The sequence below is a fragment of the Carcharodon carcharias genome, chromosome 13, assembly GCF_017639515.1.
Source record: "Carcharodon carcharias isolate sCarCar2 chromosome 13, sCarCar2.pri, whole genome shotgun sequence".
NCBI lineage: Eukaryota > Metazoa > Chordata > Chondrichthyes > Lamniformes > Lamnidae > Carcharodon > Carcharodon carcharias.
Genome location: NC_054479.1, coordinates 15313090 through 15333637, shown reverse-complemented (window position 1 = coordinate 15333637; position 20548 = coordinate 15313090). Strand labels below are relative to the sequence as shown.

General features: G+C 50.2%; 1 protein-coding gene across 1 annotated transcript in view; it reads left to right on the top strand.

Annotated features, from left to right (window-relative positions):
• The window catches only part of LOC121285705 (seizure 6-like protein), a 247482-nt gene that overhangs the window by 220358 nt on the left and 6576 nt on the right, over window positions 1-20548 (top strand). The window contains exons 13-15 of the mRNA XM_041202396.1: window positions 14166-14360; window positions 18013-18045; window positions 19928-20042. Coding sequence (XP_041058330.1) covers window positions 14166-14360; window positions 18013-18045; window positions 19928-20042 — 343 coding nt within the window. The remainder of the gene's footprint in view (window positions 1-14165; window positions 14361-18012; window positions 18046-19927; window positions 20043-20548) is intronic.

Here is a 20548-nt window from a genome sequence, read left to right as displayed (position 1 = left end):
ATTTTAATCCCACTTTCCAGCGCCTGGTCCGTGGCCTTGCAGGTTACAGCGCTTCAGATGCAGATCCAAGTACCTTTTAAATGAGTTGAGCATTTCAGCCTCAGCCACCAACTTAGGCAGTGAATTCCAGACACCCGCCATCCTCTGGGTGAAAAAGTTTCTCCTCATGTCCCCTCTAATCCTTCTACCAATCACCTTAAATCTAATTGACCCCTCAGCTAGGGGAAACAGGCCTTTCCCGTCTACCCTGTCTACGCCCCTCATAACTTTGTACACCTCAATTAGGTCACCCTTTAGCCTCCTCTGTTCTAAGGAAAACAACCCTAGACTATCCAATCTCTCCTCAAATAGCTGCAATTTTCAAGTCCTGGCAACATCCTTGTAAATCTCCTCTGCACTCTCTCCAGAGCAATTATGTCCTTCCTGTAATGTGGTGACCAGAACTGAACACAAAATTCCAGCTGTGGCCTAACCAGTGTTTTATAAAGTTCCATCATTACATCCCTGTTTTTGTATTCAACACCTCAGGAAAGCATTCCATATTCTTTCTTGACGACCTTGTCCACCTGTCCTGCCACCTTCAAGGACCTGGACATGCACTCCAAGGTCTCTCACCTCCTCAATTCTTCTCAATAACTTCCCATACATTGAGTATTCCCTTGCATTGTTTGCCCTCCCCAAATGCATTACCGCACACTTTTCTGGATTGAATTCCATTTGCCACTTCTCTGCCCACTCAACCAAATCATTGATATCATTGTGGAGTCGACAGTTATCCTCTTCACTATCAACTACATGGCCAACTGTTCTGTCATCTGCAAATTTCCCAATCATGCCTCCCACATTTAAGTCTAAATCATTAATATATACAACAAACAGCAAGGGCCCCAACACTGACCCCTGTGGAACGCCACTGGAAAACATTTTCCATTCGCAAAAACATCCATTGAACATTACCCTTTGTTTCCTGTCACTGAGCCAATTTTGGATCCAACTCACCACCTTCCCCTGTATCCCATGAGATCTCACTTTCCTGACCAGTCTGCCATGTGGAACCTTGTCAAATGCCTTACTGAAATGCATGTAGACAACATCCACTGCACTACCCTCATCAATATTCCTTGTTACTTCCTCAAAAAATTCTATTAAGTTAGTAAGACACGATCTTCCCCTAACAAACCCCTGCTGATTATCCCTGATTAATGTGTCTTTCTAAGTGAAAGTTTATCTGTCTCTCAGAATTGTTTCCAATCATTTTCCCACCACCGAAATCAGACTGACCAGTCTATAATTTTCTGGCCTATCCCTCGTACCTTTTTTAAATAATGGTACAATTTTCTCAGACCTCCAATCCTCTAGGACCTCACCTGTATCTAGTCAGTATTGGAAAATGATCCTCAGAGCATTCTTGCTTTCTTAAACAGCCTGGGGTACAAACCATCTGGCTCTGGTCATTTATCCACCTTCAAGGATGTCAGTCTCCCCAGTACTTCCTCTCTCACTATGCTCATTGTATCTAATACTTCACACTCCTCCTCTTTAGCTACAATGTCTGCATCATCCCTCTCCTTAGTGAAGACAGAGACAAAGTATTCATTGAGAACCCTGCCCACATCTTCCGCATCAGACCACAAGTTACCATGTACATCTCTGATAGGCCTACCTTTTCTTTAGTTATTTTCTTGCTCTTAATGTACTGGTAAAACATCTTAGGACTTTCTTTGATTTTACCTGCCAATATTTTTTTGTATCACCTCTTTGGTTTCCTTATTTCCATTTTACTTCACCCCTGTACTTTCTATACTCCTCTAAGCTTTCTGCAGTATTAAGTCTTTTGTGACTGTCATAAGCTTTCTTGTTCTGCTGTTTATTTGCCTGGTTGCTTTTGGATAACCAGGGGCCTCTAGATTTGGCAGGAATTCACAAAGGTTCCTTCAACAGCACCTTCCAAACCCACGACCACTTCCATCTAGAAGGACAAGGGCAGCAGGTGGATGGGACATCGCCACCTGGAAGTTCCCGTCCTAGTTACTCATCATCCTGACTTGGAAATATATCGCCGTTCCTTCACTGTCACTGGGTCAAATCCTGGAACTCCCTCCCTAACAGCACTGTGGGTGCACCTACACCACATGGACTGCGGCGGTTCAAGAGGACAGCTCACCACCACCTTCTCAAGGGCAACTAGGGATGGACAGTCAATGCTGGCCCAGCCAGCGAAGCCCACATCCCATGAATGAATAAAAAAAAGACACCCTTTTCCTTGGTGGGGACATGTCTAAAATGCCTGTAGAATTTTGCCTTTGAATGCCTCCCACTGATTTGACACTGTTTTCCCTTCTAATAGCTGTACCCAGTCCACTCTCACCTGCTCACCTCTCAGCTTTGTCAAATTTGTCTTCCCCCCAATTTAGAACATTTACTCTTGTCCTATCTTTGTCCTTTTCCATAATGATGTTAAATCTAACTATAATATGGTCACATATAATATGGTCACTATCTCCAAAATGGTCCCCTGCTGCTACTTCATCCACTTGCCCAGCTTCATTTCCTAAGACTAAATCTAGAATTGCAGCCCCTCCCATTGGGGTTGTTAGTGCTGGCTAAAAAAGTTCTCTTGAATGCAGCTCAAGATTTTGCTCCCATTGTCCCCTTCACTGTTCGTATTCCAGTTGATATTGGGATAGCTGAAGTCCCCAACAATTACTGCCCTATTGTTTTTGAACTCAGAAATCTGCCTACATATTTGCTCCTCTAACTCCCTTCCACCATTTGGGGGCCTATAGTACACTCCTAGCAGTGTGGCTGCCCCTTTTTTGTTTCTGAGCTCAACCCACAGGCCTCATTTGATGCTTCATTTAGTATATCATCCCTCTTCACAGCTGTAATTGATTCTTTAACCAATAATGCTACACTCTCACCTTTTTAATCCACCTCCCTATCTTCTCTGAAAACTCTATCTCCAGGGATTTTGAGCTGCCATTTTTGCCCCTCTGTAAGCCATTATAGCAACAATATCATGTTGCCATGTGTCTACGTGTGCCTTTGGCTCATCAGCTTTATTTGCTACACTCCTTGCATTTACATATATACCATTTAACACTGCCAAATTCCTGTGCTGTACACTTTTTAACCTGTGCTTCTTCTGTCTTTCACTCACTAATTCTCCATCTCCCATTCCCATCCCCCTGCCAATCCAGTTTAAACCCTCCCCAATAGCATTAGCAAACCTCCCTGCGAGGATATTCGTCCCACTCCTGTTCAGATGTAAACCGTCCGGCTTGCACAGGTCCCACCTTCCCCAGAAGCGGTCCCAATGCCCCAGAAATCTGTTGCCCTCCCTGCTGCACCGGCTTTCCGGCCTCATGTTTAATCGCTCAATTCTCCTATTTCTATGCTCACTTGCACGTGGGACTGGGAGTAATCCTGAGATTACTGCTTTAGAGGTCCTTCTTTTCAATCTCCTACCCAGCTCGCTGGAGTCTGCTTTCAGGGCCTCATCCTCTTTCCTAAGTCATTGATACCACATGGACCATGACCTCTGGCTGATCACCCTCCCCAAGAAGAATGTCTTGCAACCACTCTGTGACATCCTTGACCCTGCTACCAGGGAGGCAACATACCACCCTGGAGTCACGTCTACGGCCAGAGAAACACCTGTCTATCCCCTTAACTAATGAATCCCCTGTTACTACTGCTCTTCCCCTCTTCTTTCTCCCCTCCTGTACAGCAGAGCTGCCTGGGGTGCCACAAAATTGGCTCTAACTACACTCCTCCGAGGAACCAATGTCCTCACTGGTATCCGAAATAGAAAACCGATTGGTGAGCGGGACCCCAGGGAACTTCTGCACTACCTGCCTAGTTTTCTTCGACTGCCTTGCAATCACCCATTCCGTTTCTGCCTCCAGTCTCCTAAGCTGCAGAGTGACCACCTCTCTGAGCATACTATCCACATAGCTCTCACCTCGCGGATGCGCCACAGTGACCCCAGCCGCCGCTCGATCTCCGAAACCCGGAGCTCAAGGTTCTGCAGCTGGTGACACTTCCTGCGCATGTGGCCATCTAGGATATTGGTAGCACCTACAACTTCCCACATATTACAGGACACACATTCCACATGACCAAGCTGCCCTCCCATGGCTTCAATTTACTCCCCTTCCATTAACTTTATTTATTTATCTTTTATTCATTCACAAGATGATATCACTGACTGAAAGGGTGGTAGAGGCGGGAACCTGCACAACATTTAAGAAGTATTTAGATGAACATTTGAAATGCCATAGCATTCAAGGCTACGGGCCATATGCTGTAAAATGAGATTAGTGTAGATAGGGGCTTGATGGCGTGGACACGATGGGCCGAAGGGCCTCTTTCTGTGCTGTAAAACTCTATGACGCTATGAGATGTAGGCTTCGCTGGCTGGGCCAGCATTTATTGCCCATCCCTAGTTGCCCTTGAGAGGGTGGTGGTGAGCTGCCTTCATGAACCACTGCAGTCCCTGTGGTGTAGGTACACCCTCAGTGCTGTTACTTTACTATCTTACTTTGGGTTACTTATGCAACTTGATTTTATCTGGCCTCAACTTAACTTTATTTCCCTATCGCTTATGTTTCTTACTTGATGTAAGTAAAAACTTCTTTTAAAAAGAATGTGCTTTTCTAATTCTCAGCTACTTGCTGACACTCTGTAACATCAGTTTCCCACCAACCAATGAACTTAGGTTTCTCCTGTGATGTTAGGTGCTCGGTGCTGCTGACTGCCTGGCTCAGTGTCCTCCTCTCACACTCTCCTCTAGGTGCTGCTGACTGCCTGGCTCAGTGTCCTCCTCTCACACTCTCCTCTAGGTGCTGCTGACTGCCTGTCCCAGGGTCCTCCTCTCACACTCTCCTCTAGGTGCTGCTGACTGTCCCAGGGTCCTCCTCTCACACTCTCCTCTAGGTGCTGCTGACTGCCTGTCCCAGGATCCTCCTCTCGCACTCTCCTCTAGGTGCTGCTGACTGCCTGTCCCAGGGTCCTCCTCTCACACTCTCCTCTAGGTGCTGCTGACTGTCCAAGGGTCCTCCTCTCACACTCTCCTCTAGGTGCTGCTGACTGCCTGTCCCAGGGTCCTCCTCTCACACTCTCCTCTAGGTGCTGCTGACTGCCTGTCCCAGGGTCCTCCTCTCACACTCTCCTCTAGGTGCTGCTGACAGTCCCAGGGTCCTCCTCTCACACTCTCCTCTAGGTGCTGCTGATTGTCCCAGGGTCCTCCTCTCTCTCCTCTAGGTGCTGCTGACTGTCCCAGGGTCCTCCTCTCACACTCTCCTCTAGGTGCTGCTGACTGCCTGTCCCAGGGTCCTCCTCTCACACTCTCCTCTAGGTGCTGCTGACTGCCTGTCCAAGGGTCCTCCTCTCACACTCTCCTCTAGGTGCTGCTGACTGCCTGTCCCAGGGTCCTCCTCTCACACTCTCCTCTAGGTGCTGCTGACTGCCTGTCCCAGGGTCCTCCTCTCACATTCTCCTCTAGGTGCTGCTGACTGTCCCAGGGTCCTCCTCTCACATTCTCCTCTAGGTGCTGCTGACTGCCTGTCCCAGGGTCCTCCTCTCACACTCTCCTCTAGGTGCTGCTGATTGCCTGTCCCAGGGTCCTCCTCTCACACTCTCCTCTAGGTGCTGCTGACTGTCCCAGGGTCCTCCTCTCACACTCTCCTCTAGGTGCTGCTGACTACCTGTCCCAGGGTCCTCCTCTCGCCCTCTCCTCTAGGTGCTGCTGACTGCTGGTCTGAGGATCCTCCTCTCGCACTCTCCTCTAGGTGCTGCTGACTGCCTGGCTCAGGGTCCTCCTCTCACACTCTCCTCTTGGTGCTGCTGACTGCCTGTCCCTGGATCCTCCTCTCACACTCTCCTCTAGGTGCTGCTGACTGTCCCAGGGTCCTCCTCTCACACTCTCCTCTAGGTGCTGCTGACTGCCTGTCCCAGGGTCCTCCTCTCGCACTCTCCTCTAGGTGCTGCTGACTGCCTGTCCCAGGGTCCTCCTCTCACACTCTCCTCTAGGTGCTGCTGACTGCCTGTCCCAGGGTCCTCCTCTCACACTCTCCTCTAGGTGCTGCTGACTGCCTGTCCCAGGGTCCCCCTCTCACACTCTCCTCTAGGTGCTGCTGACTGTCCCAGGGTCCTCCTCTCACACTCTCCTCTAGGTGCTGCTGACTGCCTGTCCCAGGGTCCTCCTCTCACACTCTCCTCTAGGTGCTGCTGACTGCCTGTCCCAGGGTCCTCCTCTCACACTCTCCTCTAGGTGCTGCTGACTGCCTGTCCCAGGGTCCTCCTCTCACACTCCCCTCTAGGTGCTGCTGACTGCCTGTCCCAGGGTCCTCCTCTCACACTCTCCTCTAGGTGCTGCTGACTGCCTGTCCCAGGGTCCTCCTCTCACACTCTCCTCTAGGTGCTGCTGACTGCCTGTCCCAGGGTCCTCCTCTCACACTCTCCTCTAGGTGCTGCTGACTGTCCCAGGGTCCTCCTCTCACACTCTCCTCTAGGTGCTGCTGACTACCTGTCCCAGGGTCCTCCTCTCGCCCTCTCCTCTAGGTGCTGCTGACTGCTGGTCTGAGGATCCTCCTCTCGCACTCTCCTCTAGGTGCTGCTGACTGCCTGTCCCTGGATCCTCCTCTCACACTCTCCTCTAGGTGCTGCTGACTGCCTGTCCCAGGGTCCTCCTCTCACACTCTCCTCTAGGTGCTGCTGACTGCCTGTCCCAGGGTCCCCCTCTCACACTCTCCTCTAGGTGCTGCTGACTGTCCCAGGGTCCTCCTCTCACACTCTCCTCTAGGTGCTGCTGACTGCCTGTCCCAGGGTCCTCCTCTCACACTCTCCTCTAGGTGCTGCTGACTGCCTGTCCCAGGGTCCTCCTCTCACACTCTCCTCTAGGTGCTGCTGACTGCCTGTCCCAGGGTCCTCCTCTCACACTCCCCTCTAGGTGCTGCTGACTGCCTGTCCCAGGGTCCTCCTCTCACACTCTCCTCTAGGTGCTGCTGACTGCCTGTCCCAGGGTCCTCCTCTCACACTCTCCTCTAGGTGCTGCTGACTGCCTGTCCCAGGGTCCTCCTCTCACACTCTCCTCTAGGTGCTGCTGACTGCCTGTCCCAGGGTCCTCCTCTCACACTCTCCTCTAGGTGCTGCTGACTGCCTGGCTCAGGGTCCTCCTCTCACACTCTCCTCTAGGTGCTGCTGACTGTCTGTCCCAGAGTCCTCCTCTCACACTCTCCTCTAGGTGCTGCTGACTGTCCCAGGGTCCTCCTCTCACACTCTCCTCTAGGTGAAGCTGACTGCCTGGCTCAGGGTCCTCCTCTCACACTCTCCTCTAGGTGCTGCTGACTGCCTGTCCCAGGGTCCTCCTCTCACACTCTCCTCTAGGTGCTGCTGACTGTCCCAGGGTCCTCCTCTCACACTCTCCTCTAGGTGCTGCTGACTGCCTGTCCCAGGGTCCTCCTCTCACACTCTCCTCTAGGTGCTGCTGACTGTCCCAGGATCCTCCTCTCACACTCTCCTCTAGATGCTGCTGACTGCCTGTCCCAGGGTCCTCCTCTCACACTCTCCTCTAGGTGCTGCTGAATGTCCCAGGGTCCTCCTCTCACACTCTCCTCTAGGTGCTGCTGTCTGCCTGTCCCAGGATCCTCCTCTCACACTCTCCTCTAGGTGCTGCTGACTGCCTGTCTGAGGATCCTCCTCTCACACTCTCCTCTAGGTGCTGCTGACTGCCTGTCCCAGGGTCCTCCTCTCACACTCTCCTCTAGGTGCTGCTGACTGCCTGTCCCAGGGTCCTCCTCTCACACTCTCCTCTAGGTGCTGCTGACTGCCTGTCCCAGGGTCCTCCTCTCACATTCTCCTCTAGGTGCTGCTGACTGCCTGTCCCAGGGTCCTCCTCTCACACTCTCCGCTAGGTGCTGCTGACTGCCTGGCTCAGTGTCCTCCTCTCACACTCTCCTCTAGGTGCTGCTGACTGCCTGTCCCAGGGTCCTCCTCTCTCACACTCTCCTCTAGGTGCTGCTGACTGCCTGTCCCAGGGTCCTCCTCTCACACTCTCCTCTAGGTGCTGCTGACTGCCTGTCCCAGGGTCCTCCTCTCACACTCTCCTCTAGGTGCTGCTGACTGCCTGTCCCAGAGTCCTCCTCTCGCCCTCTCCTCTAGTTGCTACTGACTGCCTGTCTGAGGGTCCTCCTCTCACACTCTCCTCTAGGTGCTGCTGACTGCCTGTCCCAGAGTCCTCCTCTCGCCCTCTCCTCTAGGTGCTACTGACTGCCTGTCTGAGGGTCCTCCTCTCACACTCTCCTCTAGGTGCTGCTGACTGTCTGTCCCAGGGTCCTCCTCTCTCTCCTCTAGGTGCTGACTGTCTGTCCCAGGGTCCTCCTCTCACACTCTCCTCTAGGTGCTGCTGACTGCCTGTCCCAGGGTCCTCCTCTCACACTCCCATCTAGGTGCTGCTGACTGCCTGTCCCAGGGTCCTCCTCTCACACTCTCCTCTAGGTGCTGCTGACTGTCTGTCCCAGGGTCCTCCTCTCGCACTCTCCCCTAGGTGCTGCTGACTGCCTGTCCCAGTGTCCTCCTCTCACACTCTCCTCTAGATGCTGCTGACTACCTGTCCCAGGGTCCTCCTCACGCCCTCTCCTCTAGGTGCTGCTGACTGCCTGGCTCAGGGTCCTCCTCTCACACTCTCCTCTTGGTGCTGCTGACTGCCTGTCCCAGGATCCTCCTCTCACTCTCTCCTCTAGGTGCTGCTGACTGCCTGTCCCAGCGTCCTCCTCTCACACTCTCCTCTAGGTGCTGCTGACTGTCCCAGGGTCCTCCTCTCACACTCTCCTCTAGGTGCTGCTGACTGCCTGTCCCAGGGTCCTCCTCTCACACTCTCCTCTAGGTGCTGCTGACTGCCTGGCTCAGGGTCCTCCTCTCACACTCTCCTCTAGGTGCTGCTGACTGTCTGTCCCAGAGTCCTCCTCTCACACTCTCCTCTAGGTGCTGCTGACTGTCCCAGGGTCCTCCTCTCACACTCTCCTCTAGGTGAAGCTGACTGCCTGGCTCAGGGTCCTCCTCTCACACTCTCCTCTAGGTGCTGCTGACTGCCTGTCCCAGGGTCCTCCTCTCACACTCTCCTCTAGGTGCTGCTGACTGTCCCAGGGTCCTCCTCTCACACTCTCCTCTAGGTGCTGCTGACTGCCTGTCCCAGGGTCCTCCTCTCACACTCTCCTCTAGGTGCTGCTGACTGCCTGTCCCAGGGTCCTCCTCTCACACTCTCCTCTAGATGCTGCTGACTGCCTGTCCCAGGGTCCTCCTCTCACACTCTCCTCTAGGTGCTGCTGACTGCCTGTCCCAGGGTCCTCCTCTCACACTCTCCTCTAGGTGCTGCTGACTGCCTGTCCCAGGATCCTCCTCTCACACTCTCCTCTAGGTGCTGCTGACTGCCTGTCTGAGGATCCTCCTCTCACACTCTCCTCTAGGTGCTGCTGACCGTCTGTCCCAGTGTCCTCCTCTCACACTCTCCTCTAGGTGCTGCTGACTGCCTGTCCCAGGGTCCTCCTCTCACACTCTCCTCTAGGTGCTGCTGACTGCCTGTCCCAGGGTCCTCCTCTCACATTCTCCTCTAGGTGCTGCTGACTGCCTGTCCCAGGGTCCTCCTCTCACACTCTCCGCTAGGTGCTGCTGACTGCCTGGCTCAGTGTCCTCCTCTCACACTCTCCTCTAGGTGCTGCTGACTGCCTGTCCCAGGGTCCTCCTCTCTCACACTCTCCTCTAGGTGCTGCTGACTGCCTGTCCCAGGGTCCTCCTCTCACACTCTCCTCTAGGTGCTGCTGACTGCCTGTCCCAGGGTCCTCCTCTCACACTCTCCTCTAGGTGCTGCTGACTGCCTGTCCCAGAGTCCTCCTCTCGCCCTCTCCTCTAGGTGCTACTGACTGCCTGTCTGAGGGTCCTCCTCTCACACTCTCCTCTAGGTGCTGCTGACTGCCTGTCCCAGAGTCCTCCTCTCGCCCTCTCCTCTAGGTGCTACTGACTGCCTGTCTGAGGGTCCTCCTCTCACACTCTCCTCTAGGTGCTGCTGACTGTCTGTCCCAGGGTCCTCCTCTCTCTCCTCTAGGTGCTGACTGTCTGTCCCAGGGTCCTCCTCTCACACTCTCCTCTAGGTGCTGCTGACTGCCTGTCCCAGGGTCCTCCTCTCACACTCCCCTCTAGGTGCTGCTGACTGCCTGTCCCAGGGTCCTCCTCTCACACTCTCCTCTAGGTGCTGCTGACTGTCTGTCCCAGGGTCCTCCTCTCGCACTCTCCCCTAGGTGCTGCTGACTGCCTGTCCCAGTGTCCTCCTCTCACACTCTCCTCTAGATGCTGCTGACTACCTGTCCCAGGGTCCTCCTCACGCCCTCTCCTCTAGGTGCTGCTGACTGCCTGGCTCAGGGTCCTCCTCTCACACTCTCCTCTTGGTGCTGCTGACTGCCTGTCCCAGGATCCTCCTCTCACTCTCTCCTCTAGGTGCTGCTGACTGCCTGTCCCAGCGTCCTCCTCTCACACTCTCCTCTAGGTGCTGCTGACTGTCCCAGGGTCCTCCTCTCACACTCTCCTCTAGGTGCTGCTGACTGCCTGTCCCAGCGTCCTCCTCTCACACTCTCCTCTAGGTGCTGCTGACTGCCTGTCCCAGGGTCCTCCTCTCACACTCTCCTCTAGGTGCTGCTGACTGCCTGTCCCAGTGTCCTCCTCTCACACTCTCCTCTAGGTGCTGCTGACTGCCTGTCCCAGGGTCCTCCTCTCACACTCTCCTCTAGATGCTGCTGACTGCCTGTCCCAGGGTCCTCCTCTCGCCCTCTCCTCTAGGTGCTGCTGACTGCCGGTCTGAGGATCCTCCTCTCGCACTCTCCTCTAGGTGCTGCTGACTGCCTGGCTCAGGGTCCTCCTCTCACACTCTCCTCTAGGTGCTACTGACTGCCTGTCTGAGGGTCCTCCTCTCGCACTCTCCTCTAGGTGCTGCTGACTGCCTGTCTGAGGATCCTCCTCTCACCCTCTCCTCTAGGTGCTACTGACTGCCTGTCTGAGGGTCCTCCTCTCGCACTCTCCTCTAGGTGCTGCTGACTGCCTGTCTGAGGATCCTCCTCTCACCCTCTCCTCTAGGTGCTACTGACTGCCTGTCTGAGGGTCCTCCTCTTGCACTCTCCTCTAGGTGCTACTGATTGCCTGTCCCAGCGTCCTCCTCTCACACTCTCCTCTAGGTGCTGCTGACTGCCTGTCTGAGGATCCTCCTCTCGCACTCTCCTCTAGGTGCTGCTGACTGCCCATCCCAGGGTCCTCCTCTCACACTCTCCCCTAGGAGCTGCTGACTGCCTGGCTCGGGGTCCTCCTCTCGCACTCTCCTCTATACTTATCCTTGTCCTCCCCATCCTGCCATAATCTCGCCCTGCCCTATCTTTTGGATCTCCTCCAACCCAACAACACCCTGAGATTTCAGCACTTCCCCAACTCTGGCACCTTGCACATCCCTAAGTTTTCATTGCTCAACTATTGGTGGCCTTACCTTCAGCTGCCTAGCCCCTAAGCTGTGGAATCCCCTTCCCAAACTCTCTATGCGTCCCTCTTCTCCCTCCTCTTTTTTGACCCTTGTTAAAATCCACCTCTTCAAACAAGCTTTTGGTCACCTGTTATAATAGCTCACTATGTGCCTGGGTGTCAACGCCCCCTCCACCATGAGGCACTTAAGGCACAGTTGTCTTTGCAAACTGTAGACTTTCAGCAATGAAAATAACCTGATGCAGCTCCTGCACACAGAACCACAGGCCGCATGTCTGCGGCTTTACAAGGTGAGCTTTCAGGGAGCACCGATCCTTGCTGGGAAACGTGGATTTATCAAATCATTCTGGGGGAAAAAAAAATAGGAGTATTGTTACCATGACCCAAAATCCATGGTTTTGTCAAATTTATGTTAAAAAATAACTTTTCCCTTTGGAATGTAGCCCTTCTCCACACTATCCATCAACGGAGCCACATGTGACTGCCTGTCTGTCTGAGTGCGGTATTCAGTCACACCAAGACCGTTTCACAGTCTCCAGGACCAGAAGCCAAATCTTCAACTGCAGTCCGCCACCAAACCCCCTTCCCCCGTCGTCTTTGATTAAAGCCAAGGTCATTCTTGCTTGGTCAAAGGTACAGAGGTCAAAGGTCACTCTCCAGGTAAACGTGCTCCATCGTGCCAAGTGTTGACAAGACAGCTGTACCAGCCAGACGGCAGTGGGTTTGCGCTCCCATGACAGCCTGTCATTCAGATTTAACTTCCATCGCTGTGACCTGCTTATCCAGATGGTGAAGTGGATTGCAGCACCTCGGAGAAGAGGGAAGTAAACGAGTCTCCTGTCACCTCCTGTCATTCTTTGTGGCTGATTATGCGATACGTTGGCACCAGGCATGAGGGAGCCTGTGGCCTATTCGCCTTGCTGTCAACACAGCATCCCTCAAACACAAGGGGAAAAAAAATACAGCGAGCCCATGAATTAACAAGGTTGTAAGGATTAAGAAAACAGGCCTTATTTTAAAGGGACAGCGAACATTATTTTCCTAGAACTTGAGCGAGCCAGTTTTCACAAAGCTTAATGGATCAAGGGGCTACCCAGTGCATTGCTGAGCTGGTTGTATTAATAAAACACCTTTTACCTTGTAAATGTCTCACAGTTTTGAGAAGTCCTTTTAAAGGGGAGGAGGGGAAAAAGAAAAGTGGAGAGTCGGCAGGCAGTTGGGGTCAAAAAGACAGACTTACGTTTATATATGTTCGTTATAAAGCGTTTTTTAACCACATCTCGAAGCACCTACGTCCTTGCTTTCCAGTGGGGTGGTCCCTGTGGGCTCGTGGGCATTGCAGCCAAACTCTGGCTTGTCTTCATCCACAACTTCATCACATTCTACAAAAAGGGGCTAGGGTGAGTTCCCCGGCTCATGTCCTCCCGAATCTGTGGCCACCAGTTGTTGCAAGCCTAAGATAAGGCAAGTTAGCTCATGCCATCAATGGTAAGGCTCAGCTCATCAAGTTGTTGCTTGATCAGCTGAGTCCTCGGAACCAACAGCATGATTCACATTAGCTCTGTACTTGCCATGAAGCTTGGCAATGAAATTGTGCAGCTTTCTCCTGTTGGAATTCCAGCCAGCAGAACTGCCCAAAATGATATTGGCGGAGATCAGCACAAGCCAGTTAGGTTGGCTCTCTGTCCCTTTTTTTTTGGGGGGGGGCGGTGTCGGGGGGAGGTGGGATTTCCACTGACACTCTTCTATCGGAACAATGACAGGAAACCAGGAGACACTCCAGCAGAATTTCAGGGCCTGTCACTATTCAAACATTACTGGGCAGATCGGAACAAGGATCATGGATGTCATTGTTCACCTTTACCACAATAACGCCTTGTAAGGATGAATACCAGTTCCAAAGTGGTGAAGCATTGTCACTGCAGGCAAGAAACACAGGCCATCTTTCGGATGAGACGTTAAACTGAGACCCGGCCTGCCCTCTCAGGTAAATGTAAAAGCTGGCCCCACAAGACTATTTCGAAGAAGAGCGGGCAAGTTCTCCCCAGTGTTCTGGGCAATATTTATCCCTCAACCAACATCATCAAAAAAGCAAATTATCTGATCATTATCACATTGCTGTCTGTGGGAGCTTGCTGTGTGCAAATTGGTTGCCGTAGTTCCTACAACAGTGACTGCACTTCAAAAGTACTTCATTGGCTGTAAAGTGCCATAGTTCCTACAACAGTGACTGCACTTCAGAAGTACTTCATTGGCTGTAAAGTGCTTTGTGGCTTCATGTGGTCATGCAAGGTGCTATATGAATGAAGATCTTCCTTTCTTATTACTTCCTCTTGCTTGTGATATCCCTCTGTCACTCACCTGAAATATTTCCATCCTTTATTACCATTTCCATTTCCATTTTCATTTTCATTTTCCATTTCCATTTCTATTTCCATTTCCATTCTTATCACTCCCTCTTGCTTGTGATATCCCTCTGTCACCCACCTGAAATATTTCCATCCTTTATTACCATTTCCATTTCCATTTCCATTTTCATTTTCATTTTCCATTTCCATTTCCATTTCCATTTCCATTCTTATTACTCCCTCTTGCTTGTGATATCCCTCTGTCACCCACCTGAAATATTTCCATCCTTTATTTTCCAGCTGAGGAGTCCGTAGCATGCAAGAACCCTGGACTACCAGAAAATGGTTACCAGATTCTGTACAAGCGGTTGTATCTGCCAGGAGAGACGTTAACATTTATGTGTTATGAAGGGTTTGAGCTGGTCGGGGAGGTCACCATCAGATGCATCATAGCTCATCCATCTCACTGGAGTGGGCCACTGCCTCTGTGTAAAGGTAAGGCATTATTACATATGACACTCAGAGCGGTACATGCTGCAAGTAACCCAGGGGCAGGGTTTTCCGGTCGTCGGGCAGGCTGAGCGGTAGGGAGGGGTGGGGGGGGGGGGGGCGGGTGGTGGGGGTGGGGGGGGTGCCTGGGAAATGGGGCGCCACCCACGATCGGTCCCCGGTCGCAATTTCATGCTGGCTGGCTAGTTAATGGCCAGCGAGAGTGAAAGGCAGGCTAAAAGGCTGCCAGGGTGGGGGCTGGAAGAGAGCGAGGGTGCAGGTGCGGGGGGGAGTGCGCAGTGAAGGCTCCCCGGAGGAAGAGAGATGCCTTAGGGTGCTGAAGAATTTTAAATCCAAAAATAAACATGATGAAATTCCGAAAAAAAATTCCACCCATGATAGTCACTCCTAAGCATAGTGATGTTAAAAATCCTGCCCAAACATTCTTTTCTTTAAATTAATATCGGAAACCTCATCCCGTCCCTTGGATGAGGTTTCTTCCAAAATCCAAAGGCCGCCTGACAGATTCACCCACCCACCCGCTCGCCAACCATAACGTTGGACGGGCAGTGAAAAATCCAGGTCAATTACTACACGAATGGCCTCAATAAGCCTCTTAATTGTCGACGGGTGCGCTGCCGGCCGAAATTCCGCACGAGCGAGCGATGATGTCAGGACGCTCGCCCGATGTCATCGCGCGCGATTTTTCCACCCGATCTGGTTGGGCGCTCCCCTGCCCGCGGGGATGTAAAATTCCGCCCCAGGACAAGCCTGTGCTGGCTCAGGAATCCCAGTGTTACAGGCAAGTCTCCCAATAGCCTTGGCGTGGCCAGGGCCATAGAGCAATCAAATCGGGAGATTTGCCTGTCACTTCTGGGGTCCAGAGGCTGCTCGGAGAATTGGCAACAGACCAAGAGATTTGTATTGTATAGTGTAAAGTAAGGCTCATTTTTTACAGGATTGGGGTTGGGGGCGAGAGGGTGTTCAGCTGTTGAGTACTTTTTTGTCTGAGCAGTGGGTGGGTTTTGCACCAAGCCCCTGTTAGGAAGGTGTCGACGTGGGGAGCTTTCAGGGACTCATTTAGATTAATTTGCTGAACTATTAAAAGTGTGTCACATTACCTTAAAAGGCAGCTCACCACTCGGAAGGGAAGAAATTCCACCAAGGTGCCCAATTTTGAAGGGCTTGCAGTAGTACCTTAAAGAGGATGGGTGAAGTATCAGAACTGAAAGGAAACATCGAGTTTGAATGACAGCCAATAATTTTGCAGTTCCCTACAGTGCCATACAAATGTGGAAGCATTTAAGCCTCAGAACCCATGAGACTTTTTTTTAGATACATCTTACATGACAGCGCAGACAAATAAAAGCAAAAAAAAAACTTATATAAATAGTTGACTCAACTCCAAAAAATGTGAAAACTCAAAAACAGCCTTGAAGGTAAGTCAATGGCTTTTGAAAACAAATAACTAACCTGAAAGTGCAACAGTACATGGGCTTGTAAATTAATCCATGGGTATAGCTAACACTCCTGCAGTAATATGTAAGATAATAAATCATAAGTGCATTACAAGTATGAAAGATCATGCAAATGCTAAATACACTGAATTTATTGCCTGAGCTTTCTGGGAGCATAACTGGTCTCTCTTAACCCACCAACCCTCCACCCTTTGAACTACATCAAGCTGGTTTCCCAGGATTTTGGACCCTACAATGAGCACAGCCATTAAATTGTTAAACAACCACTTACATATTTTTCATGCAAACAAGTCTTGCTGCAACTATACAGGGTGATGATGAGACTGAAGCTAGATTATTGTGTACTCTTTTGGTCTCCTTACTTAAAAAAGGATGTCCTTACATTGGAAACAGTTCAGGGAAAGTTCATTAAGCTAATTCCTGGGATGAAGGGGTTGTCTTATGGGGAAAGGTTGAGTAGGCTGGGCCCATACTCATTAGAGTTTAGAAGAATGGGAGGTGATCTTATTGAAACATAAGATCCTGAGGGAGTTTAGCAGGATGAATGCTGAGAGGATGTAAGTCCCTGAGCACTGGGTGAGGACAGGATCTTCCAAATAATGCTCTTGTTTTGAACTTGTTCTAATCTTTTGCAATCCAAAATTGAAACAAAATTTTCATCCTTAGAAATCATTAAATTGACTTCCTTGTTCAGCACTTCAGCCTCGTTAGCGAGCGTTACCTTCAATCGTCCTCACTACTAGGGCCATCCATCTCAAATCAGGTGTCCAACTGAAACCCCGTCAACTATAAATTACAAGGTACAGTGGTGGTGGTGTGTTACTGATCACATAGGGAGGCCAAGTTGCTATGGTAACATGCACTTCTACCTACATGTTGTAGCCTGGAGCTATGGGTAGTGACTGAGGCGCCAACATTCTTTCCATCACATGGCTGACCAGGAATCTCCCCTGCTCTTACCGCCTGCCATTGGTGTGTTCTGGAAGGACTCACAGGTTGCTTGCTATGCAACCTGTTTGGCCACGTTATGAATGCATCTTCTGTGACCATCAAGTCCTGGAGGAGAACTTGAACCTGGAGCTTCTGGCACAGAAACAGGGACACTACCCCCTGCACTAATCACCTCCTCAAAGCAGAAGGAGAGCCATATGGACTAGACACGTTAACGCTGTTACTCTCTCCACAGATACTGCCAGACCTGCTGACTTTTCCCAGCACTTGCTGTTTTTCTTTCAGATTTCCAGCATCCGCAGTATTTTTGCGTTTATTATAGCAATGTGATGCTGACCAGATAATCTGTTTTTGTGAGGTTGATTGAGAGATGCCTATTGGCCAGAACACCAGACAGAACTTCCCTGTTCTTCTTCGAAAAAGTGTCAGGGGATCTTTTACGCCCACCTGAGAGGTCTAACCTCTTGATTGAGAGACAGCACCTCCAATGGTGCAACATATTCTCAGCTCTGCACTGAAAAGTCAGCTGAGATTTTTACATTCAAGTCTCTGGAGTGGGGCGTGAACCTACAATCTCTCATTAAGAGACAGGAGTGCTACTAATTAAGCCATGCACACAGATCCTTGAACATGTACCACCAAACACTTAAGCAATACAATGTACGATTATCCACGCTTTTGTGTTCCTTAGTGGTAGGATGAGTGATTTGTTTTTGCTTGGATACACTCAGGCACCTTGACTGAGTTTGTTAAGTAAAACTGTGGCGTTTGGGCAGCATATAGTTTAATTGCATAGTGTTGCAAGGATCAAGAACGAGAGGGCGCAGATTTAAAGTGATTTGCAAAGGAAGCAAGTGTGAGGTGAGAAAACACCTTTTCACGTGACGAGTGGCTCGGGTCTGGAATGCACTGCCTGGAAGTGTGGCAGAGGCAGGTTCAATCGAGGCACTCAAGAGGGCATTAGATGATTATTTGAATAGAAACAATGTGCAGGGGTGCAGGGGAAAAGGCAGGGCAATGGCACTAGGTCATAATGCTCATTTGGAGGGTCGGTGCAGACACGATGGGCCAAATGGCCTCCTTCTGTGCCGTTAAGAATCTGTGAGTCTGTGATTCTATCGCACTGTGATGCCTACTTGCCAGATTGGCCTGCCGAGCTAGTCCTTACAAAGAATTACACAGCCTATTCAAACATTCTCAAAAAATCTCCTTCTTGTCTTTATTTTCAGCTGCTCAGTATGGCTTCGAACACTCGTTGGAAGGTAAGGGCTTTAACTGTCACTGTAGGCTGACTGTAAGAAGATTTAATAACTGGGTGGGCATGAATGGAGAATGCCACTCGCTGCCAGCTTTGCTGATTATGATAAAACGATGTTATTCTAGTAGGGAACATCATTTTGTTTAGCCTGTTGAAAAAAGATTTTGTGAAAAGTGTTTTGGTCTGGTATGTTTTGTGAAATAATTTCTGAGTCATGATTAATTGATTTTTCTTTCTTTTTTGGCACCCAGTGTCTGCATTAAGCTCTGTCATGCCAGGGATAGCTATGTTAGGTGCAGAGTATTGTTCCCTGAATATTATCCAATCAAATTCTCCTGGGTCACCATACAGTGTGGTTTGGATGCATAACATAGCTCTCTCTACAAGGTCCCATCATGCACTTTCAGGTCAGGAATAACATATGTTAAATGCAGAATCCCCATCTTCTTCTACATTATGGACCTTCAATGTTAGCATCAAGCTCTTCCAGGCCAGATGGGTTGGGTGTAGAGTAAAGCACCATCTAAACTTCAGACTCTCCCAGGTCAGATGTAGCATGGGCTAGATGTAAAGTAAATTTCCATCTACATTGTCCAGCAAACTCCCAGAGGTCAGTTATCGCATTGGCTGGATGTATAGTTCCATCTATAGTGTCCTATCATACACACCCAGGTCAGGCATAGCATGGGTTTGAGGTACAATAAAGCACCACTTACACTGTCAGATCAAGCTCAGCCAGGTCTAATACAGTATAGCCTAGGTACAGAATAATATTTTTCCAAACATACCTAACCACCTAAACACCAACTCCAAAAACACGCATCCTTCTACACCAGTGAGAATATTAATTTTGTTCTCTACACCGCCCGTTGTTGTTGACTTCAAGAGTGAGTCTGGCCATTTTGTGCCAGTTTGGGCAGTTTCGTGCTGTGGACTGACACCCATGTGGCCAGCATCTCTCCCTTCCACACCGTTGCCTCTTCCTCTTTCATGCAGAATGTACACTTGCTCAAATGACACACCGAGGACCTGGGCCAGGATCTTATGGCCCCTCCCACCCAGCAGGATATTAGGGTCCCACCGAACTGAGCGGAGATTAAAATGGCTTGCCGCATCCGCTGGGGGATACATGCTACAGCGGGGCCATAAAATCCTGGCCCTGATGTTTAACCAATGCAGCAGCACTCAGTTTTTGTACACTGAGCCTACAGGCCGCAGTGCAAACAGGTAAGTAATGCTGCTCAGCATTGGTAGTCAGGAGTGTAGCAGGTATAATGGAAAGCAGGAAAATCAAGTTGCAACATTTTCATTTAGAATTCCCTTATTGGATAAATGCAGTGCTGGGTGTTCTACCTAGGAAGGTCAAGTTTCAATATCTATTCTATATTGAGTTAGGTCTCTCTTTGGGGTACTACATTTGACTTCAGAGTTTATAGACTAACGGGTGGAAAATGATGTGGCATAACTGGCACAACACTTGTATCAGATTCTTTTCCCTTGAAGTCAATGAAAACCAGGCAGGCTACAATGGCCAGCCTGTCGCTAGCTTATTTTCTGCCACCACCTAAAATTAAAATCAGGGCATTTGTGTTAAAATATCAAAGGAGTCTGAAGGGATTAATGATTTAAAATCATTTCCTTCTGAGTGAGATACATACAAGACTCACTCAGCTTCCTTTGAAATGAGAAGTGTTGTAATCACTATATCTCACTCACAAAGAATGGGCAATTGCCCAAAGTGCCAAACTGGACCAGCACCCCTAACAGAACCATGCTTCAGCAGGAGTGAGTGCCTTCAAGGAAGGACGAGAGAAAATTTGAAAATAGTTAAGTCAGTAAGAGAGCTTTGAAATAATAAAGTCACTTCTCAGTTGCTTTTTCTGCAGTATCAGGGACAGCTGTGGAGACGTCAATGGAAGGCGGGAATATGGCTCTGGCGATATTCATTCCCATCCTCATCATCTCCATACTGCTGGGAAGTGCCTACATTTACGTCACCAGGTAAGCGAGCAATAATCCTTTGGACTCCTCGGAATATTGCAGTACTTAATAACACAGTGCAAACTCACCAAGGCATTCCCTGCAGCACCTCCCAAAACCGCAACCTCCACCACCCACAATGACAAGGACAATAGGTGCATGGGTGCACCAAACACTCCCCACCCCATCCAAGTTCCCCTCCAAGTCACACGCTATCCTGACTTGGGCATATAATTACAGTCCTTTTAGCCTAACAGCGCTGGGGAAACACCTTCACCACATGGACCATAGCTATTCAAGAAGGTGGTCAACCACTACCTTCTTAGGGGCAATTAGGGATGGGCAGCAATACGCACATCCTGGGAATGAATACTTTTTTTTAAAATTAGCTTTTAACTGTATCTAATTTTAATGATAATGTACTTGGATTGTACATTTTTGGATATAGCTATAACTTATTTGGGTGTTATTTTTTACACTTAGCAAGGTGAAAGATGTTTTCTGTTCTGTGATATCTGTGTCAATTA